Here is a 22,799-nt window from a genome sequence, read left to right as displayed (position 1 = left end):
ACACACAGTATATGTTTAGATTTTTTTACAATACATTTTTACTCTTTAGAAATTCAAATATTCCACAATCCATTGATTAAGATTTAATTTAATTCTGAAGAGTCCTTAAAAAGGTTTTATTTTCATTCTGCAAAATATAATTTCTTGTAATTCTTTTGTTTGGGTGAAATATGACTCGGACATTTGTTCGTGAGATTCTCCCTTTGTACTGTTTTACCCGTTATAGCAAAAGGAGAGGAAATGAGGTAAGCAAATCTTATTCATACAAAGACCCTGTATCTCTGAGCCCCTGAGGGTGTTTCTGAAACACACACATTTCCTCCTGCCTGTCTCTGCCACACATCAGCATGTGCAAATTGAATCTCAGCATCTGAATGAGAAAATGGATCTCTGTAGGAATCTTGGCCCCTGGGTTGATGATCTCCTATTTATAATTGGAAATGGGTCAGCCCTAGCCTGCTAATGGTTAAACCGACGGGCACAACTCTCTGGGGATCCCACTGATCTGAGCTCAGTTTAACATTAGTCAGAACACTGAGAGCTTGCTGTGTGACCACAGGGTTCCCCTGTCATGAGATCAGTGTCAGCTGCATTTAATATGTGACCCATCATGGCTCCACCGGAGTGAGCTGCTCTGGGATCAGTGTTAGTAGCCACTGTCACAGAGGATGTACTGTATCTCTATATGAATGGACTGCAACCAGACCAGCCTTTCTTCTCTCTGGCCCACATTCCTTTTCTCCTCTGAAGACCATTAAGGATGTTCAGGGGTCATATGGCAGACCTCGCAATGTTTCCGGACACACAAGCTCATGCCTTTTGCCACAGTCCCTCCCCTGCCTCCAGATATTGCAGAGTTTCCTTCAAAAAACTGTTTACAGTTTGTATTCGTCTCGGCGTGAAATGGTGTTGCATTGGGATTTTTGCATGGGCTGTTAACATCTAACCCTACAGGAAACTACTCCTGGTAGGAGCACAGCTGGACACATTTTTACACAGATTCTTGTTTTTGTGTTCTATTTCTCTCTTTCTTTCTTTCATCCCTTACTCTTGTTTGAAATGTGATTTTTGTAAACTTGTTGGCAATGAGCTTTGAGCAGCCCTTAAGTCTTAAGATTGTCCAGACGTTATTTTCTTCATATGGGTGCTTTTGATTATTATGTAAATGAGTTTTTCTGCTCTGTTTCTCGGAATACACTTTGAGCTGTTTGATCCGTGTTATTGTGTGTCCGTCTGTATTTCTCGTCCGCCATCACAATGACTCTTCTTCTTTTTAAATGATGGCCATTGTGGCCTTAAATGATTAGGAAAGATTATTCAGTGCCTATGGTGAACAATTGAGATTTTGTGTGTGCATGTGGTTGAACTTTAGATTTCCAGTAACAGATCACATTCAATCTCAGTGATTTAGTGGAACACTTAAGTGTGTGGTGTGTTGGGATACACCGATATAATTGCCGATCATTGAAATTGGTCAAAACAGCTCAGTCGCTCCTGATGGTTTAAAAACAGTCTGTGGTTAGCACAGATTATATCCAGTTAGTTAAAAAATAGCATGTCATCCAATAATGTGGTGTATGTTTGCAGTGAACAGAATGTTTTTGGAGTAGAATGACTCTTTTCAAAATTGCAATTTGCAAGTTTGGGGTTTTGGTAGAAGGGATTAAAGAGGTTTTGTCTTTGTGTATCAGAGGTTTCAGTATCATAAATGATGTGAGGTCAGGTTATGTTAGATGTTTGTTTGGGGGAGTGATCATAAATCATCTCAACAATATAGTCCCTATCTGAATTATTCATTTGGACTAAGAAAATGATTTATTCCACCACAAATGCTCACTCATACTCATCTGGTATGTTGAAAAACAAGACTTAAGTGTTTTTCCTGGACTCAACATTTCATAATTCCATCCTAAACATGTCATAATCTGTTCATACCAGATAAAGCCGTAATTTTCTGTTTGTTATTTTGTTTTTTGTATGTCTATGTGAAAGAGATTTTATGTATTTTATGTTCATATGAAGTGATATAATACTGAAGTTGAGTTTTCTCTCTGTAGTCTGTGGAGCAGTCAGATGATGAGCAGGAGGACTCTGTGAAATTCAAGAGGCTTCACAAGCTGGTCAACTCGACTCGACGTGTTCGCAAGAAGCTCATCAAAGTGGATGACAGCAAAAGACATGGCTCACAAGGTAGCTGAAAAAGACTATTGTTCATGTGGCATTAACTCAAGTTTGTTTTTAAAATACTTTTTTAAATTGAAGTGTAACACTTATTTTAGTTTAATAACACTGTTAAATGTAATTTTTAGCAAATATAAAAAATCTCAAAATATTAAAAAAAAATTCACAATATTATTTTATTTTTTATCAAATAAATGCAGCCTTAGTAAGCATTGACATAAAAAGAATCTTACTGACATGAAATCTTTTTTATGATTTTATGACATTAAATGTTTTTGAATGGCATTTAGACAAAATAGTACAGAATTTTAATATCAGTTATCAGCCAGAACATTTAATTAGTTAGCAGCTTTGTAGTATTGGCTAGAATTTTTATATAGTGCATCTCTAATTTAATCTTTTTTATTTGATATCAGTTCTTATCCATACCTTATTCCACTGCTATTAAATAATTCATGAGACAGTATTGCTTTGAATAGATATTTCAGTTTAGAGAAGTTCTTGTTTTGATCTTCCTTTTTCTGCAGATTCGCTCAGTCTGGATGCAGCTCCCTTATGTGATGACATAAACGCATTGTATGCTGAAATCCACAAGAAGCCGGCCCAGTGCACAGACTCCTCTTTGTCCTCTCTTGCCCAAGAGAAGCTCTCTCTGGATGGGGACACGGACAGTCTGACCACCTCGCCCTCCACCAGTAGCCTTGATGCCTGGAAACCTGCTCACAAGTTAGTGAAGACCCCCGGCGCACATCCCCACGGCCTGATCCGCCCACCGCGGAAGAGTAGTGCTGGATCTGGACTGGGTATAGTGGGGCGTAGTGGCTCCTCTTTCTCCGAATTGGAGGGTTTGGAAGACGACAATGCTAAAGTCTCCCGTTCGACTACAGACGGAGAGATGCGGAAGGCCTTGTCATCTCTATCACACGGGGTAAGTACTGACAGCGTCTATGCTTTTTACGGACTCACTAGGCTCCGCCCAAAGCCGCACCCCCTTCTGGTGTCTTTAGATGACATTAACAACACCAAACGGCCACCCGTCTCCATGTGGCAGCGCAATAAGCCTGACCCAAACTATGCATACTCCACCAAGCACCTACTCTACCAGCATTCCTGCAATGGTCAAAAAACCATCGCTCCCTCCTCCACCTTGCCCACTTCCCCTCCCACTCGTGAGCTTCCACTGACCAGGGAGAAGGGGAAGAGCTGTGGGGGCGGAGTGGTGGGCAGCTGGCTGTTTCCACCGAGGCGTCTGAAGGGAAGGACGGCGGTTAGTGAGCTCAACATCACATACGTGGTGGAACGCAGCCTGTATGGCCACTTGAACTGGACCGGGCTGGTTAGGCCCGTTACGCTGAGCAAAGCAGACAGACGTTGGCTCCTGGAAGACGAAAGAGATGCGAACAGGAAGTGGGCATCCAGCATGGATCGCTGCACCAAGCGCGTGCTCTTACGCATCCAGCAGAAGTCTGTGAGTGTGCCGGAAGAGCAGATCTACAGTGCCCCTGCTGCACTGGAGGAACAGGCTGCTGCAAAGCTGCAGAAGATAATTGCAGTAGGGTACAATTTAGAGACAAACTGCTTGAGTTATATTTCAAGACAAAGTCTGATACTGAAATATAAACTGTGTGCTGTCATAAAATGCTTTTTTTTTTTCTAAAATCTTCACCCATCTCTGGGGTGATTATTAAAGCTAGAAATCCCTTAGACTGTCAGTTAGCCATCAGTTCTTCTCATTACTGTAGACTTATGTTGTTGCAGTATGGAGTCAAAATTTCATAATCTAAGAATAGTGTAAAAGAGAAACGGAATGTGATAATACCTCAAGTCTTATCTTTCCCCATCCTGAGCTTCTCTCCTTTCATTTCTTGACCTATTCTCTTGTAGTCAGTCATGTGTGTCAGAGCATAATTGAAACTTGCAGTCCTTGAGAGACAATGGAGAATGGTAGAAGAAGAAAATAAATAATATGGAGTTCCTTCTGCAGCTTTGTAGAGTCTGCCGTCTGCGGATCCTCATCATCATTCATAGTGAATGTGAACATGACCGTGATCTTCATCAGTGAACTCTTTCATCCATTTTGGGTTGGAAATGCCTCTTTCAGCCTCAGCATGAATGCTAAAATGTTATGATTTATTTTATTTTTTGTATGAGCTACTCTCTTTTATTGAGATTTTTTCTTTTAAAGTGCATGATGTTATTCCATGGAACAAGCAACAGCTTCTCATACTACTACATTTGATCTATATCCGTTTAATTTGAACAGAATGTCTGCTGCTTTTGTAGAACTTTTCAACAAAATGTCATGAAATGAAAAGCCTGTTCATTTAAATTTAATACATCACTTGTATTGGAGTGATGTAAGATGTTGCCTTAAGTCAGTTCACATTGGTTTTTTATTTCTCATTATTTTTTCAGTACCAATTTTCAGTTAATTCATAAAGGTTTTACAAGAAAGCATTGGTTTGTTTACATAATGCTAAACAACTGCTGAAAGATTTTATTTTGAATTAAACAGGAAATCAGGTCATACCATGAACTATTTCTTTTGGCAGCTCATCATTTTAAAATGTGTGGTTTCCATTATATAGAGCAGCATGAATCATTGAGACTCTTGAATCATTTTAAATGACTCTATCTAAATATATTCATTTGCTTGTCAGTTCACAGTAATTATGTATTTTTTCCACAGAGAACGTGTAGCTTTGGAGGATTTGACCTGACTAATCGTGACCTCCATGTGATCAACACAGCCGAGCCTAGTGTAAGTACACATGCGCTCTTTCTTTTGCTTCCTCTTGATTCCAGCTCTCATATGCAGCTGCAGTGTTTGTGATCCAATTGTGTTGATCAGCTGGCTTTCAGTGTGCTTAATCACTCTCTTTCTCTCTCTCTCTCTCTGGCATAAGGAGCAGGAGGCTCTGTACAGGGACGCTGTGAAATCTCCCACCACGTCCCGTATCTCTCTAGGGAAGAAAGTCAAGTCTGTTAAAGAGACTATGAGGAAACGCATGTCCAAAAAATATGCTGGGTCTCTCTCTGAACAGGTACACACACAGATGCCCGTGTGCTTGCTTTTTATGTGCTATATAGCAGGTTTGTTCAGAGGTGAGACCCTGCCTTTACTCTAGAGGGAAGTAAGCACGTGTGCCCTACTTTCTATGTTTCAAACTAGGGTCAAACATCTCTTTATGTAGCCTAGAGTATGGATACAAGCTCAGTCCAATTAAACACACCCATATTCCCTGGCAGTGTAGAATACACACTCACTGCCTGTGTTCACATGCTGGTTAAAATCTGTTTGTCACTAATGATGCCTTAAAATGCTGTCTCTGTAAGCAGCTCACTAGGTTTTAGTTACAATTGAGGCAGGAATTTACATCTATATGACATGTCTCATCTCCTTTAGCATGTTTAATATAGATCTCTGGATATGTATGTGTGTTAGTCAGTCTTCATGTGCCACCATGTCTGGCTCCCTGTAATCATATATTATGTTGGAGCGCCACCTAGTGGCAACTTAGTGTAATTACTTTGCTACACTAGAGGATGAATCTCACAGCAGTGCTGCAAGCGAGTGTCCTTTTTGTGGGCTTTATATTATATGCATCATGTGCTGTCCATTTTATATATTTTTTTGTTTGTAAATAATAATACACTTTCAATTCTCTAATTTTTTCTTTAAATAGTCCAGTACAGATGGAACGCCCAGTTGTCCTCAGTCTCCTCAGCCAGACACAGACTCTCTAGAGAAGCCCAAACTCAAGGCAGGAGGGTCTGTAGAGAGTCTGCGCAGCTCCCTCAGTGGGCAGAGCTCCATGAGTAAGTGTTTGTGGTGTTTGTGATGTGTGTGTGTGTGCTTGTTTGTGAGCAAACAGAGCTATTGCTCATATTAGTCTTATCCTAACTCTGTTAAAGCCGGCATGAAATGGAAATTCACAATATATGCATGTTATTGATCTTAACAATGTGAACAGTTCAGCAATGTATACGCTTTTTTCATTCATTTTAGCCTTGACATTTTTAATCAAAATGTCATAAATCAGTCTTCCAGTGGAAACTATAGACTACTCTCTGGTGACATGTGCTGAACTTCTCCAAGCATTTAGTCTGCATAAAACCCTCTTTCTTACAATCGACTGCAAGCTTGCATAAAGATCTGCCTCCATTCCATCCAATCAATAAGTGATGAATAGATGAATCCCTGTCCTACTTTTTTTTCCCTGTTTCATTAATCTGTTTCATTCTGTTTTAAATGTCACAATATGGAAGAAAAGATCTGTCACTACTTCAGTTTCATTGAATCATTGAATGTTTGTGCTACGGACATTAATGGTGCCTTAAATCACGTAGATGTTTTTTTCTGGCAGTCTGATTAATGATTTTTGCCTGTTGAAAGAAACCAGTCCTTTTGTAATGATTGTGCTGATCCTCTCACAGGTGGACAGACTGTGAGCACCACAGATTCATCAGCCAGCAACAGAGAGAGTGTGAGGAGTGAGGACGGTGACGATGAAGAGCCTCCATACAGAGGCCCTTTCTGCGGCAGAGCTAGAGTTCACACTGACTTCACACCGAGTCCATATGATACAGACTCACTCAAACTTAAGGTACTGAATTTGTTAATCAAATTTGTTTACAATGACTTTGTGTTTAATACTACTTGTATTTTAAACTAAATTTTAACAACCCAGTGTGATTAAACATGAAATGGTCCAACTTATTATATGTTTACTTAGCAAATATTAATTTGAGTTGAAACCATTTTAATTAGGTGAGAAGGAAGATATGAGACATTAAAACTAGCATGGCTCTTTTGAATTAATTTAGCAAATTTGAAAATGTGTTTTAGATTAGTTTCTGGGTGTTTTTAAAATTATTTTTCTTTCACTTTTTTTTCCCTTTTTTCTTATTTATTTAATAAGAACTTTGAATCTCATTAAATTTCTCTCTTTTTCTGTCAAGAGAGGAGATGTGATTGATATCATCAGTAAGCCGCCCATGGGCACATGGATGGGTCTGCTCAATAACAAGGTGGGCACGTTTAAGTTCATCTATGTGGATGTCCTGGCTGAAGAAGAGGAGAAGCCTAAACGAGCGGTTCGGAGGAGGAGGAAGGGCAGGCCGCCCAAACCCAGCTCAGTCGAGGAGCTTCTGGAGAGAATCAGCCTGAAGGTGAGACAGAGACCATTCACACGCACAGCGACATTTCTTGAGATATGTACATGCTTTAAAATTTGACTGTTGAATGTCTATAATCATCTATCATAAATCTGAGTGTGTGGCTCATCTTTAATCTTTACTGACAGAATGTAAGAGCAGGGTGGGGAGAGATGAGAAAATTAAAAAGTGGATTCTGGTTTGAAAAGATGGCCAGCTCTTGTTAAAGCAGATTAGCTATGAGAAAGTGGGACGAGGTCATTTCCCCATGCCAGTTAAAATTTTTATTTAAAGACAGAGACATACACACCCTTCAGACCTCCCACAAGCTCCTGCATTATTACATCTCTAAATAACATCACATTACAGACCTTACGGTTACACACAATAGACACCAAGGATGTATTTTAAGCCTCATTGTGTTGTTTTAGTGTGTTAATGGAATATAATGATAGCTGGCCATCACAAAAGAGTTTGAAGTCTGGAAACATTCCCACACGTAAATCCAGCCGTTAGATGAAGATGAGGGTGGAGTGGGGTATTTTTAGCTGTAGGGCGGCCTACATAATGCTGCTGCTCTACAGGGTGTGTAATCTGTGAATGTATGTGTGTGTATTTTAGGAGCACATGCCTACGTTCCTGTTTAATGGGTATGAAGACCTGGATACATTTAAGCTACTAGAGGAAGAAGATCTGGATGAGCTCAACATCAAAGACCCCCAACACCGGGCCGTACTGATGACTGCTGTAGAACTACTGCAGGATTACGACAGTAAGTACACACATACACTGATGTTCAAAAGTTTGGTGTTGGTCGGATTTTTTAAAGATGATCACTTAGGCTGCATTTATTTGATTCAAAATACAGTAAAAACAGTAATGTTGTGAAATTTTATTACAATTTAACGTAACTTTTTTCTGTTTTAATGTATTTTAACATGTAATTTATTCCTGTGATGCAAAGCTGAATTTTCAGCAGCCATTACTCCAGTCTTCAGTGTCACATTATCCTTCAGAAACCATTCTAATATGCTGATTTGATCAAGAAATATTTCTTATTATCAGTGTGAAAAACACTTGTGCTACTTGATATTTTTTGGGAATTCGTAATACATTTTTCTTCTGAATTCTTTGATAAATGGAAAGTTCAAAAGAACATTTATTGGAAATAGAAATCTTTGTAACATTATATAATTATTTACTTATTTCGATCAATTTAATGCTTCCTTGCTGAATAAAAAAAAAAAACTTTCTGACCCAAACTTCTGAAAAAGTGTACACACATTTTCTAAATACACTATATACTAAATGTTCTAAACAGCGAATGTCTGTAATACATGGAAATAGCCATCTGTTAGCATTAGCAGTTATTCAGATTACTCGGGATCACCCCCCACCAACTTTACACTTTTTTTCCACTTGTTTATAAATGAATATTTAAGTGTATACATTTCCTAAGTTTGTGTGTGTGTGTTCTAGGTAGCAGTGATCCGGAGCGCAGCGCCCTTTCTGGCTCTCAGGAGAAACTCCTCTGTGAGGGCCGTGGCCTCATGGCCGACTCCCCACGGGACTCTGGTTGCTACGAAAGCAATGAAAACCTAGAGAATGGTAACCAGGCGCTTGTCTAGCATCTCCATACCAACCGCATCACCATGTCCAGCCTAATGTAGCAACCCCATGACACCATCCTCTCACCTCTGGGCCATGCCTCTCTCTGCCATGACTCTGTCCTAACAGCCAATGAGAAGCTGTCATCACATCTGGATTTAACCCAAGCCTGTCTGTCTGTCACATCTGCTGTGCCCTTTTCTCTATCTGCTTCTCTGCTTCAAGAGGCACTCTGTCATCATTCCGGTTTTTTTACTTTCTTATCCAGCCTACCCAGACTCCTGCTTCTGCTTTTTTCCATTCTGTTAGAAATCACAAATCCAAAAGCTGCAGCAACTCTTGCTATTGCTAACTGATCCAAATTCATCCGCTGCCTCAGAAAAATCTAAAGAGAGACCGACAGAAACTCAGAGAAACAAATACAAGGCTTGTGCTCACAGCAGGACTTAAATGTGACGATTTTGAGAATGTTCTCCATGGCAAAACCACCACAGACCCATTTCAGACTCAATTTAAAGTCTCTCCTCCTCTCTCCCTTTGCCATTTCAAGAAATATCACTCCATATTTGTGTGGTGTTTGTTGTTGTCATATTGCACAAATTCTTATGTGCCTAAAAAAGAAAAGACTTTATAAATACAAAATGGAGTTGATGAGTCACATACATTTATAAGGTGATATTCTGCGTAGATTGTGTAAAAGTAGGAGCTAATCTACTATTTTAAAGGATTTTATCCAAGAGAAAGTATCGTATCTCATTCTGTATTTCCAAAGAAATTCAATGTTTAAGGTTTTCACTCTTCTGTTGTCTTCTTAACCTCCTACTGGCATCTTATAACACTGACTGATCCCTCCTCCTGTTGTGTATGACAGTGTATGAGTCTCTGTAAATGTGTGTGTGTGTGTGTGTGTGTGGAGTACGATTGTTTAGGACGGATCAGAAATTTGTGCAATCTGCCAAAGTGGAAAATAAATCCATCCTGTGATCTCTAGCATTCTGGTCTGCTTGCTTTTTTCATCTGTTTTCATCACTTGATATTATTTTATCTGTGCTGATAACTTTTCCATTTATTTCTTGAGAGAGCGGCAGTACAGAGCTTATTATATTCTATATTAAAGCATGTGCTTCCTTGTCACCATTAGAGTTTTTTTAAAGTATGTCTGATGTCCCAAGAAAAATACTTGAAATGCATCCATGAATGCTCCTTGCTTTCATTTCCAGATTCTTCATTTCTCAATCATGTCATTATCATTTATGATCTTTTTGTACATTTATCTTAAAGGTCCCTGCATATAAATACTCATCGTTTTGCTTCATTTTATTTATTACCTTTTGATGTGGAAAATTGGCAGAAAATGGTGCTTTCAAAATAAATATTTTCTGGATTTGTGGTTTTCTTCACTTAATGTCTTAACACTCACACTTAACGCTCACCCAAACTTTAACCCGAAACTAACTCTTAAATAATCCCTAAAAATTCAATACAACTAATGAACATATCTAATTGAAATATGTAATGAACTACTGCCCAGTGACAAGCAGTTGTACACCTAAAGGTGCCGTGTTTTTGCACTTTATTTTCGGACAGTTTTCATCACATTGTTTCAGACTAGTAGTTTGGTTTCACATATAATATTGCAGCTCTTCCACTTACACAATGATGCATAAATCACACCAATAATAGTGTGTATTATTTGTTTGGCTCTTGCATCAATAAGAAAGTGGGAGAGCTGCACTCTCATGTGTGAAACCAAATTGCCACAATAGTAGCTCTTCCTGATTATCAGTTTTATGACATCAAGGGTTATTCTGAGTAACCAAAAAAAAAAACAAGTCTGAAGCCTTTGAAGAAATAATTTTATGTGATTAATAAATTTATGTGAAAGCACGACTCTCTGTTTCAGGTAAGAGCCGCAAGGTGTCGCGCCACAGCCGTGGTTCATCTGGATTTGATTGTGGGGGTGTAAAGTCTCCAGACTATCCCACTCTTCCCATGACTCACTCCACTGAAGTTCTTCAGCAGCAGGCCAAGAAGGAACACAAGTTCCCGAAGACTTTTCTGCCCCGACCCATAAAGGGCTTCAGTCTGCGAAGCCTTGGCCTCAAGAAGGGCTCCAAAGCAGGACAGACCTCCCGCATACTGGTCAGCCGAAGCTGTGAGGAGTTAGACGGCCCCCAGGAGACCCATGAGTCTTGGAAGCGCTCGCATTCTCTGGGGGATATACACTGGGAGCAGGCCTTCAATCAGAGGAAGAGTGAGAGTGAGGATAATGGCGGGCCGGAGAGCAACAAAAAGGAAGTACAAGCCGATCCTGTAGAATCTAAATTGGACCAGATCAGTGATAAGGCTGGAAGAGAGATGGGCTCACTGCAGAGACCTACAGTTCCCACACAGCTTCCTCTCAGTACAGTCAGTCCATTGCCTGCTACTCAGACCTCACACGGCCAACCAGTTTCTGCCACAACTAGCCCTGCTCCTCGGACTCACCCTAAAAAGCCACCCGTCCCACCTCCTGTGCCTGCTAAAAAGTCCAAAGAATGTCTATCGAATGGTCTGCGCCACCCTTCCCTAGTGCTGTCCGGTTCAGTGCCAAATACACCAACCCTACCCCCAAAACCCATATTCACCCCAACCACTCCCTCCGAGAGCTCCCCATCAATGCCATTATCACCAGGTGAATCTCCAGCAGCTCTAAGTCCACCCTGGCTATCTGACCTACCTGAATCAGCATGTCCTCAGATCCACGGAGCTAAAGTTGCCCTCAGCAGGAAGATCTCCCATGCCAAAATGACCAACCTGGAGACTCTGCTGGAGGACCAGATGCGCTTGGAAGGCATTGACCTCACTGAAGAGCCGTACTCTGCTAAAGTAAGTCATGATTTCACTTCAGATGAATCTAGTAGTAATGCTGTTGCCTACCACAATTTTTCAGGGAGGGTAGTAGTAGAGTCCATAGCATTCGCAAAAATGAATTCCTTTGAGAACTTTTTGGAATCATAAAATTGCATCATATGGCAGAGTTCCTCAAATCTGGCCCTAGAGAGCCACTGCCCTGCAGAGTTTAGCTCAAAGTCTGATCAAGCAAACCTTCCTGTAATTTTCTAGTAACTCTGAAGACCTTGATTAGCTTGCTCTCATGTGTTTTTGATTGTGGTTGGAACTAAACTCTTCAGGGCAGTGGCTCTCTAGGGCCAGATTTGAGGAACTCTGCCATATGATGCAATTTTATGATTCCAAAAAGTTCTCAAAGGAATTCATTTTTGCGAATGCTATGGACTCTACTTTGAGGTACTTTGAGGAACCCTTCAGTATAGCCTAATGGACTTAATGTTCATGTGACCGCAAGTTTGCATGAATTGCGTCATATGGTAAAAATGGTGTGGAAAATGGCGGCACTATAGCAGTTATAAAAAGGTTAGCAGACTAAACAGAAGCACAATGATTAACAGTAGGGGGCTTGACTCAACCATGCCACTGTCCTTGGAAAGTCATGGCTGGTGTATTTTTTCCTTCCATTTACTGCTGGAAGTTCTTTTGAAAGTGTCAAAAGAAATGGAAAGAAACATACATTTTAATCAGTGCTCATCTAAAGACTAATTTCCACTCATCAATTTCCATATAAGAAGATATTCCTATAGTGTCTACACAGTAGGTCTCTGTTGGAGTCTGTACAATTAATCAACCTTCTTTTCTTTGGCTATTTTTAATTGCTAAATGCACAGCTTAGCACAGACATAACTATCACATATCCTGTATCCTTAAAAAGTCCTTTCAGTCATGACAGCAAAAGCAGTGGGAAAGTGGAAGGATTGGAAGACTTGCTTGAGAGCATCTTGAATCTGGTATATCTTCTTGGGTCCTCGGTATGTAATGTCCATGCTCATCATCAAACCAAATCTGATTCAAAGTCACTTTTGAGATTATCCAACACAAAAAAGGTGAATAAGAGGTGAAAAATGTCCCCTCCCTATAATGAAAACACTGGAACAGTTTGTGGTTTCAGACTGCCTGGAGTTTTAGTGCTTTTTATTGGCAGCCAGTCCTATTATGCCTGGACCCACAGCCTATCGGATGTACCCCAAACTGGGAATAAGAAATAGTTTGAATGACTTTGAGTAGATTTTGAATTAATCTCTCAGTGAACGAGATGCTTGTAAATTAAAGCTGATGTGCGTGTAATGTAAATTAAATACTTTTTCCTCTCGCAGCTTGTTTGCTGTTCATTGTTTGATTTCCCTGAGGAGTGTAAACACTGTGGCTCTGTGGCACTATCAAAAAACATTGCTCTGCTTGTGTAAGCTTTGTACGTGGATTGTTGATTATTTCACAAAGATGGCGGAGTATTGCCCTTATTGAGCTAACTACAATAAAATACTGCTTGGTTTGCAATGAAGCCACATTGTATATTTGAGAGAAGATGGCTATTTGGTGTGCTAACAAAGACATGCTGAAAATGATTAAACTGGATCTTAGTTACGCCACACAGGGTGATGTTAGCATTAGAGCACTGAATCTCACATTTAACAAACAATTCTTGCTCATTGCTTCATTTAGCAACAAGTCTTGCTCGCCTTGTAATGCTGTAATTGGCACATAAAGTTTGCTTGTTTGTGAGTCAGCCTCTGTTTCCAAGAGTGCTTGGTCTCCACCAACCGTAAAGTCAATTAAAAAGCCACATGAAATAAACTTTATGATCTGATAATTTCTGTTCTTATTCGGAGTCCACAGTCTGAGACGAATTTTGTGCTGCTCACATTAGCTGGGCGCTAATCACGGCTTAGTTTGAAACAATACAGCATTAGCAAGGAAAATTCTCCTCATATTTTTAATATTTTGATGACTGAATTTGTGTGTCGGCCCGTGCAGGGTTTTAAGGTTGCTAGAGATGTTTTCCAATCGCTTAAACGAGGTGGCGAAATTCACTAGATCTTGTTTTCCTGGCTAATCTGTAATTTTCTCTCTGCGTTTCTCAGCACGGCCGCTGTGGTATTCCTCAGCTCTTAGTACAGAGGTACTCCGAGGACTTTCAGCAGCCAGTGAAGGATGTGGCGTCCAGTCTGGATCAGATCAGAGTTAAACAACTCCGCAAGGAGCACCGCATGGCTGTGAGTTACTTTAGCAGATTCCGTGATTTAAATTAGCACATGCATGTGAGTCAGATTAGATCATAATTTACTACATTAGCACTGACATTTAGCCCTTTGTGTTTTCCTTTTCTCCACAGATTCCCTCGGGAGGCTTGACTGACATGTGTCGGAAGCCAGTGTCTCCTGTTCATGTGAGCTCTGTGTCTGATTGGCTCGTGTCGATTGGAATGCCCATGTATTCTGCCCCTCTATTGGCTGCAGGCTTTGACACGCTGGATCATGTGTCGTCCTTAAACGAGGCGAAAGTGAGGGAAGCGGGCTTGAAGCAGGACCATCACATACGTATTCTTCTCAGTGAAGCCCAGCTAGTCACAGCCAGCAGCTCAGGACAGTCATAATACTAACACAAGCTGTTATGAACTTGACTAAATGGATCAAACTTTGCTGGTGAAGGGACAGACCTGGACAACAGCTGCCGAATTTTCTCCCACCTTTCTGTTTTATAATCTCAGCCTTTTGGCAATTTCAGAAATGACTGATCTGGCTTCCAAGGACTGTTATTGTAGGCCTTTCAACAGAAGTTTCCATAGAAGCATCTAGTTTTGGCCTGAAACATCTGCCTGTCGAAAGCAAGCACACTTTTTTCCTGAGAATTTATGCTTTTGTATGAATTTAAAGACTGTTCTGAATCCCTTTTTCAGGAAGTGTGAGATTTATTTAGGAAAAAAAAACTGTAAAGGAACATTTTTTTAGTGCTTATTGAAGCACTTGAGTATCAAGAGTATGTCACCTGGCCAAAGCAATGTCATTTCATGCAGGTTCGTTAATATAATATTACTTTATCTCTCAAAGCATCCAGTATGCATATGAAAAGATGTGTACTGTCGGGTGAGTCATTCCCAAAAGTATGATGTTTCCTTATGGGAATATTCAGAGCAATGCACATTTTGATTTCAGGTCAATAGTTGGACACGGTTTTAGAAAATGTGTACTATGTTTGTACAAACGGTTTCATTTGTTTGTTTCTTCAAGGTAACATTTAAGCATCACTCCTTATAATCCGCTTAATATAACATTGGATATTCACAGCATATTTAATCTTCCCAGTCTTCTAAACACACAATATTCAACATGCATCATTTACTCGGCTGTTGCGGCATATCAAATTTTATTACTGTAACAGCTCTATCAATTTATGTTGCCTGTTATCTTGAAAATTATACTCCTGCATATCGTGTACCTCTTCACGTACTCCTCTCTGATGCAAATGATGCATCACACAGCTGTAATATGCTTGCTGGAGTGAAATGTGTACAGGTGTTTATTTTTGTTTTATTTTATTTTTCTTTTGTCCCAGATTGCCTTGCACTTTGACTGGGGTGTTGAAGACATAATCGCTCTTGAAAGCACACAGTCTTAGCCTTAAAATACAAGTAAATCAAATCGAAACTGACTTTTCCTCTGACTAACTTAGAGGAGTGTTCTGACACTAGTCACATATACAGACTGGTGCTTTACCCATGAGTTAAAAGTGTTCAAAATTGGGAAGAAAGATCCATGAAGCATTATTTATTTTGTCATTCAGATCACAATGCAAATGGCATGCATTTGTGTGTTTCAGGGAGAATAAAGTGTTGTGGACATAACTTTTTCTTGCACACATCTGGTGATTCTCTCACCAAAGACAGACAGCATGTGGCAGACTCACTCTTTAATGAAAACTGAGTGTGAAGTACAACATTAGCTGACGTCTGTTAGTTACGTCACTTAGGCATTAACATGACGTCTTCACTGCTCACAGATTTAAAGCATTCCATCACTCTGAATTAAGCACAATGAAGCGTGTTTCTCCCACAATCACTCTCAGACTGGTTTTGATTGAGCGACTGAGTTGAAAACTCAACTCCTTTCAGTACATGTAGTTGCTTCTACATATCTTTTGGTTTTCCAGTTACGAAAAGACACCACTTATGTTTCCCCAAGGACTTGCAGTTTTAGGAAACGGTGTCTTTTTGAAAGCTTGCTTCAGAATTGTATTTCTCCCTCATGCCATTTATTCTTTTGTATCTTACCCAGCACAATTTATAGACCGTAATGCTCAAGGATTTAATGAATGTTTTAAGCAGTAGAGAATCGATAGATTCCTTTGTATCAGGATGGATGCTTTCAGTTGAGTGCTTTGATAACAATAAGGCTTTTTATGTGATTAAAATCGAAACTATATTTCATGAAATGTTACTGTAAAAATGCACTTTATTAAAGAATGAAAGTTCTTTTTTAATTCCATTGTGGAGAAAATTAGATTACAAATTGACACATTTACAGTTTTTAAGAAGTTGGTTTCAGGGCAGATATTGATGGTTGAGGTGGGCTGTTTAAATATCAAATCTCTGTTAAAAAAAATATATAATCACTTGTTGATTCATTACAGAACTAACCATGACCAGTTAATTATTTCAACTTAAATGCTATAAAACTGGGTCTTAATTACATATATGAAATGATTAACTGAGGTTGCACATTCTGTATATGTAATTGATATTTAAATAACTTATTTTTGCTTTTACATCAAATGTAATTATTAGCTGTACCATACATCATAAAGCAATACTCTTTCACCTATAGTTAGTTAGTGATCAGTGACCATTGTAAAATATATGTATAAAAATGATTTTATCTGGTTTAAGTTCGCTAATGATTGTCTATAAAGGTTGCTTGTGTATTTACAAACAAAAATGTCTTAAAATATTTCTCCGTTTGAGGTGTAATAAAAAAATGAATATCCTACACTGACTGCTCTCCCGTACTCTGTATTTTCAGCTATTATGCCAGTCTTCAGTGTCATGCGATCCTTCAGAAATCATTCTAATATTCTGATTTGGTGCTCAAGAAACATTATTATCAGCATTCAAGGACAGCATTCATAAGACTATAAATTTCTTTCAGGAAAAACAAACAAAAAGAACTGTAGTGTATATTATTTTTCAGCCTGTCTGAGATCGGTGTCCTTAGGTGGTACTTTTATACAAAATGCTGACAGTCATGTCAATGACACAACCCCATTGATACATACCCATAGCACATATATTTGATCTACACTGGTGACTAAATTTCTACTGTATGTACTGTATGCAAATAAACATCCTAATATCGCCTAATGTCGCCTCTGGCTTGCTTAGTTGGGGACACTTCATTTCCAGCGATACCGTTGACTTGATTGCAAAGATACTATTTAAACTGAGCTGGATGTTGACATCACTGAATTCAATGATGAACTGTCTTTAACTGAAAAATTTGTGTTTACTATTGTCATTTTGCATTATTGACACTATTTTCCTAATTAATGCTGTTCAGTTGCTTTGACACAATCTGTATTGTTAAAAGCGCTATATAAATAAAGGTGACTTGACTTGAGTTAATATCCTAATAATGAGAACAAATTAGGAGACATACTATTATAATTTTTATTTTTTTACTTTCTTCTTTGATTCTTTGATTAATTACAAAACCCTCAGGAAAATATATCCAAAATGGAGAGACAACAACAAACACAGCTTGAAGCTAAAAAGGAGGCCTATTTTTTTCCCTTGTTCAACTCTGATTTGGCAAACACCAGACATGATTATATTCCCAGTGGGTTAAATAAAGACATTATTTCATTTGATTTAGAGTGCCTCGGTGAAATAAACGATATTGTGTTGCACTATAAATGAAACCATTGTGAGGCAGACTGCTTTTATCATTCTAACACTTACTCACTTACATGGCTGAAAGAGTCAGATTTAGTTTTGCTAGTTCAAATAGTCAAAAACCGCCCAGTCATGAACTTGACTCTTGGCTGAATATTTGTTTCGTTAAAATTGTTTCTATATTTGCTGTTATCCTTATTGCCCTTTGTTTCAGAACAACAGTATGTCTTGGAAATCTGGTTCCAAAAGCACAGCTGTTTTTACACTGTAGATAGATAGATAGATAGATAGATAGATAGATAAATAGATAGGGAATACACTGAGATAAATATTGCACAATTATTTGTTGATCTTTCTTATGAAATATGTATGTTTTATTAAAAAGATATGCATTAGTTAAACTAATTAGTGGTTTTGCAGCTGAATGTGTGTTAGTATTAGTTTTTCTTGGGCTGCACTGACTCTCGCGCGCTTTCACGCGTCTTCCGCCTGGTGGTGCTGAGCGGCACACGGCAGGGCGTGAGTGCGAGTCCATCCTCCGGTTGAACTTTTTCCTCCACATTCAGTAATCTGACACCGACACTAACCCCTAAAAGCAGAGGATGGATTCCCAACTTCATTCGTAATAATAGCTCAACTAGAGCCGACGAGAAAACACAGCCGAGCGGGGGGTAAAGATTTGAACGCGTGTGCTCGCGCGCATCCATCTGTGAAGTGACTTTAGTTTTTGTTTAAATGTTGACTAAAAAGTTTTTATCCAAAGAGGCTGATGGGTGACGACCATTCTCGGCGCTTCCATGTGAGGAGACGATGAAGAATTACATCAGCAGTCCCCGTCTAAACAATCACAGCACGGATCGGAACAGCAGGAAGGGATTCTGGTTATGGGCTCTCGGGCTTCGCTTCTCTCTGCGCGATTATGGTTTCTTTATGGCCACACTGCTGCTCTTCTGTCTCGGCTCACTGTTTTACCAGCTGAACGGAGGACCCCCTAAAGTTCTGCTGGAGATCAGGCAGTATCTCGGTAAGATTCGCTCTATTCCTCTAGCTTTCCCCAGTTTTTGGAGACTTGTACCGACTGCTGTCTCGTCACGGCATCAAAGTGTCCAACATTTCCATTGTGTGTAGCCGAGGCAGATGTTTGATTTTCCTGATCTTTACGCAAACGAAAACGTGTCTGAATTCAGACAGGTTTGGGTTGCGAGGCTTTTGAGGGATATTTACATCCGTAAAGTTCGTTTAAAGAGACAGTTTACCCAAAAATAAAAGTCATCTCATAGGTTACTCACCCTCACAACCTGTTACAAACCTGTGTGAATACAATGGGATGTTAGACAAACAGTCTCAGTCACCATTCACTTTAATTGCATCTTTTTTTCCCCCAACAAATGAAAGTGAATGGGGACTGGGCGACTGTCATTTGAAGAAAGTCATGCAGATTTGGAACAACATAAGCTTGAGTAGGCTACATGATGACAGAATTTTCATTTTTGATGAACAATCTAATATAGAATGAAAACTGTTTATTTTCTTGTTCAGTCTTTATGAACTTATGTCTGTTGCCTTTAAACACAAGCGGTATGTGCCTGCTGATGTAAATTAGAGATAATGTTCCCTCTGTCAAAGTAAACCAACTCATATTCATGCTGCATCTATGTTAATGCAACAGGCATCAACTTGTGTGTATTATTTTTATCTTTATGTACAATCTGTGTGTTTAACACTTACACACTAGTTTGCTAATAGGTAGCTATTCAGATGTTAGATAGTGCAGTCTTTGTGTGTCTTAGTAAGGCAAAGAAATGTTTTGATATAAGCTTAAGATTTTATTTAGGTTTTGGCAACATGGCCAATTTTTAGTCCATACTAGATCAGGTCTAGTTGTCATACAGGCAATAAAATGACAACTTCTTAAATAATTGTTTTGTTTAATTATTGCTGAAATGTTTATAATGGGCAGTTTAATACCATGTTCCATTGGGACAAAAGAAAAAAAGAATCACTGGTGTAGAAAGTGTGACTATTTCGGCACTTAGATTTATTTATTTTGAGCTGTCAAAGGAAATGTGCAAGAGGGCTGTGAGAGCAAGAGAGAGATGCAGAACACATGGGTCATAGTGTGTTGTCATAAAGAGTGTGTTGGTATGAAATTGAAAATAACATTACCATGAGCAGTGCATGATTTCATTCTGCTAGAGTGTGTTTGTGAAAGGGGTCAGACTGCTCTGTCATTACATCTTAAGGATGTAATGTGCACATGGATCAGTCGTCTACTTACCGACAATTCATCTATAATCTGTCAGCTTATTTTAGCACTATTAAGGCTACTGTATCATATTTGATACACAAATTTCTAAGGCCTTTTTATCAAAATGATCAACTACTTTGTTGAAAAAATACTGTTGTGTACAATCTTGCAACTTGCAACAATTAAAACTAACGAGCTTTGTTTTAAATGTTACTAAAGCCCTATTCGCACGGGATTAGTATTACCTGGTGACCTCCAGTCATTTGTAATAATTGCAGAGGTTGTCTGTGATCTTAATCCCGTGCGAATCGGCCATGTCTGTAATTTGTAAAGTAAAAATTCCCCCGCAAATGACCTACCATATTTCGCTGAACACCGAGGTCCTGTGATAATATTAGTCCCGTGCGAATCGGCATCTCTGCGATTCGGCCAGCATTTGGCGGGTCGTATATCATTTTTCGAGGTTTGTGTTTCCTGTGCGCCTTTTTATCCATCTTTCGCGAAGAATGGAGCTGCGTTGGAGTGTTTGATAGTATTTTGGGTGCTGTCATCATATCGCTACACCATACAATTTGCAGAAAGAGAAAGCTGAGAAGGTTTTGAGGTTATCGTGTTACAAATAAATCAAGCATAAAGCTTGAGATATTATTTTAACCTGGTGAAATGTAAATGACACTGCGCACGAAACTATATTAGTTTCTTTTTTTTTTTTTATCCATCTGGACCATAGAACGGGACTCTCAAAGCCTTGACATCCGGGTATCCGGTAGATAAGTCGGTAAATTCGAGTAAAATCACAGGCTTCGCTTATCCTGTGCGAATGCACCACACGAAATTCAGATTCAGAGAAATTCAGAGGTCCCCAGATAATACTAATCCCGTGCGAATAGGGCTTAAGACAAATTATTGGGATTTAGAGCGTGACAACTGATATTAATATGCATTTAATGTAAGTAGTTTGCTATACTGTTATAAAATGTCAGAGGTTTACGTTACAATTTCATCTTAAGTTTTCTTATTGTTACTCAGTTTGGGATGCTAAGTAAAACAGTGTTTTTTGTTCTCACGTATGATCTCATTATATCATTCTATATATTGATCATAAAAGCCTGATGTATCAAGTATGATACAAACCATAAAACAAATATGCAATTTAGATATTTTTTTAGGCTATATTTTGTCTAAGAGTTTCAATAAACTGTTCCATTAAAAAAAAGGAAAACGTTATTCTGACTCTGACTAGTATTTCATATGTCAGGCTTTACAGGGTTAAGTTTCCATAGATAGAAAGAAGCAAACCAGTCAGTTATTGTCTGAACAGTGAACCAAAAATGCATCTTATGGGAAGTTCAACCAAAACTGAACATTGTCATCATTTACTCCCCCTCATGTTATTCCTGCCTAACATCATCTTTTTTGTGCCACGGATGAAAAGCAAATCATACAGGGTTGTAACAGCAAGAGAGTAAGTAAATGATGGCTATGGTTTAATTTTTAAAGGTGAACTATTCCTTTAAGCAAGTACAGCAATGCATTCTTGAAGTATACTTCAGCTTTTTTCAAGTGGCTGTTAAGTGGGTTCTCAACCACTTTCATCTGTCATCTGCTCAAGCCTCACCCTTTACCATCAACACCTTTATCAGGAGCACCCATGGTTGCCAGTCAGCTCCTAAACTCCCCCAAAACACAGTACATAGAGCCAATCTTGTCCACAGCATAAGCATTGTGATGTTATGGCCACATGTGCATGTAGAGAGATCTGAATTCCTTATTTCAGCATATTTTAAACTTCAATCTGTAAAACATCTACATTGCTGAATCAAGTTAAATGGGGGTCAACAGCTGACTTACTCACTGCCAGTGCAGAAAGCTGTTGACATGTCATTGGCATTGCACATATACAGTGGGTACGGAAAGTATTCAGACCCCCTTCAATTTTTCACTCTTTGTTATATTGCAGCCATTTGCTAAAATCATTTAAGTAAATTTTTTTTCCTCATTAATGTACACACAGCACCCCATATTGACAGAAAAACACAGAATCGTTGACATTTTTGCAGATTTATTAAAAAAGAAAAACTGAAATATCACATGGTCCTAAGTATTCAGACCCTTTGCTCAGTATTTAGTAGAAGCACCCTTTTGAAATGGCTGCAATATAACAAAGAGTGAAAAATTGAAGGGGGTCTGAATACTTTCCGTACCCACTGTATACATGGCAAGCTTGCTGCAGAGTAGATGTAGCGTATTCTGGATGTATTGTGGGAAATGTATTGTGAACAAATGAGCTACAGCCAGCCAGGGATGTGCTGCACTCATAGCTAGGCAAAGGAAAACAGTGATTCTCTGCAGGAGGGTACACAAGGTAATATTTTTTTTGCACACAGAAACACCTTTCTTCAATCTTCAGTTTCAGTGTGCTTCATTATGAAAAACTAGAGAGTAAAGATGCACCGATCGATCGGCCAGGGATCGGAATCGGCCGATTTTCCTCATGATCGGCCCGGATCGGTGATCGGCCGGTCAGTCTCACTTCTTTCCGATTCCGAGCCGATCCGTTGTGTTACCAGCGGCACAGGCAATAACATCAGCCGCGCATTCTCACTCTCATCTCTCCGATGACCCCTTCTCTCTCACACACGTCTCCTGTTAAATAGTGCTTGTATTGCGCATTATAGTCATTCCCGCAGATTTCACGCTTATACCACTGATCTATATTAGTGGAGTGCACAATCCGCACTCAGTCTCAAACAGCTTGTGAGCCACAAATACCAAAATGAGTGGCTAACTGCACTAAAACGTTCAAATACATACAAAATTGTCAAAATG

General features: G+C 39.2%; 2 protein-coding genes across 2 annotated transcripts in view; both read left to right on the top strand.

Annotated features, from left to right (window-relative positions):
* The window catches only part of LOC107696119 (SAM and SH3 domain-containing protein 1-like), a 53,515-nt gene extending 38,743 nt beyond the window's left edge, over nucleotides 1-14,772 (top strand). The window contains exons 9-20 of the mRNA XM_016496299.1: nucleotides 2,058-2,190; nucleotides 2,709-3,109; nucleotides 4,871-4,942; nucleotides 5,088-5,225; nucleotides 5,868-6,000; nucleotides 6,619-6,788; nucleotides 7,144-7,353; nucleotides 7,960-8,110; nucleotides 8,818-8,946; nucleotides 10,850-11,814; nucleotides 13,920-14,051; nucleotides 14,171-14,772. Coding sequence (XP_016351785.1) covers nucleotides 2,058-2,190; nucleotides 2,709-3,109; nucleotides 4,871-4,942; nucleotides 5,088-5,225; nucleotides 5,868-6,000; nucleotides 6,619-6,788; nucleotides 7,144-7,353; nucleotides 7,960-8,110; nucleotides 8,818-8,946; nucleotides 10,850-11,814; nucleotides 13,920-14,051; nucleotides 14,171-14,431 — 2,895 coding nt within the window. The 3' untranslated portion in view covers nucleotides 14,432-14,772. The remainder of the gene's footprint in view (nucleotides 1-2,057; nucleotides 2,191-2,708; nucleotides 3,110-4,870; nucleotides 4,943-5,087; nucleotides 5,226-5,867; nucleotides 6,001-6,618; nucleotides 6,789-7,143; nucleotides 7,354-7,959; nucleotides 8,111-8,817; nucleotides 8,947-10,849; nucleotides 11,815-13,919; nucleotides 14,052-14,170) is intronic.
* Nucleotides 14,773-18,158: 3,386 nt separating this feature from the next.
* Nucleotides 18,159-22,799, top strand: part of LOC107696116 (uronyl 2-sulfotransferase-like) — a 73,097-nt gene continuing 68,456 nt past the window's right edge. Inside the window, exons 1-2 of the mRNA XM_016496296.1 lie at nucleotides 18,159-18,393; nucleotides 18,486-18,746. Coding sequence (XP_016351782.1) covers nucleotides 18,533-18,746 — 214 coding nt within the window. The 5' untranslated portion in view covers nucleotides 18,159-18,393; nucleotides 18,486-18,532. The remainder of the gene's footprint in view (nucleotides 18,394-18,485; nucleotides 18,747-22,799) is intronic.

Source organism: Sinocyclocheilus anshuiensis, unplaced genomic scaffold, assembly GCF_001515605.1.
Source record: "Sinocyclocheilus anshuiensis isolate Anshui unplaced genomic scaffold, SAMN03320099.WGS_v1.1 scaffold306, whole genome shotgun sequence".
NCBI lineage: Eukaryota > Metazoa > Chordata > Actinopteri > Cypriniformes > Cyprinidae > Sinocyclocheilus > Sinocyclocheilus anshuiensis.
Note: the sequence above shows the minus strand (reverse complement) of the source record. Positions and strands in the feature narration are given on the sequence as shown.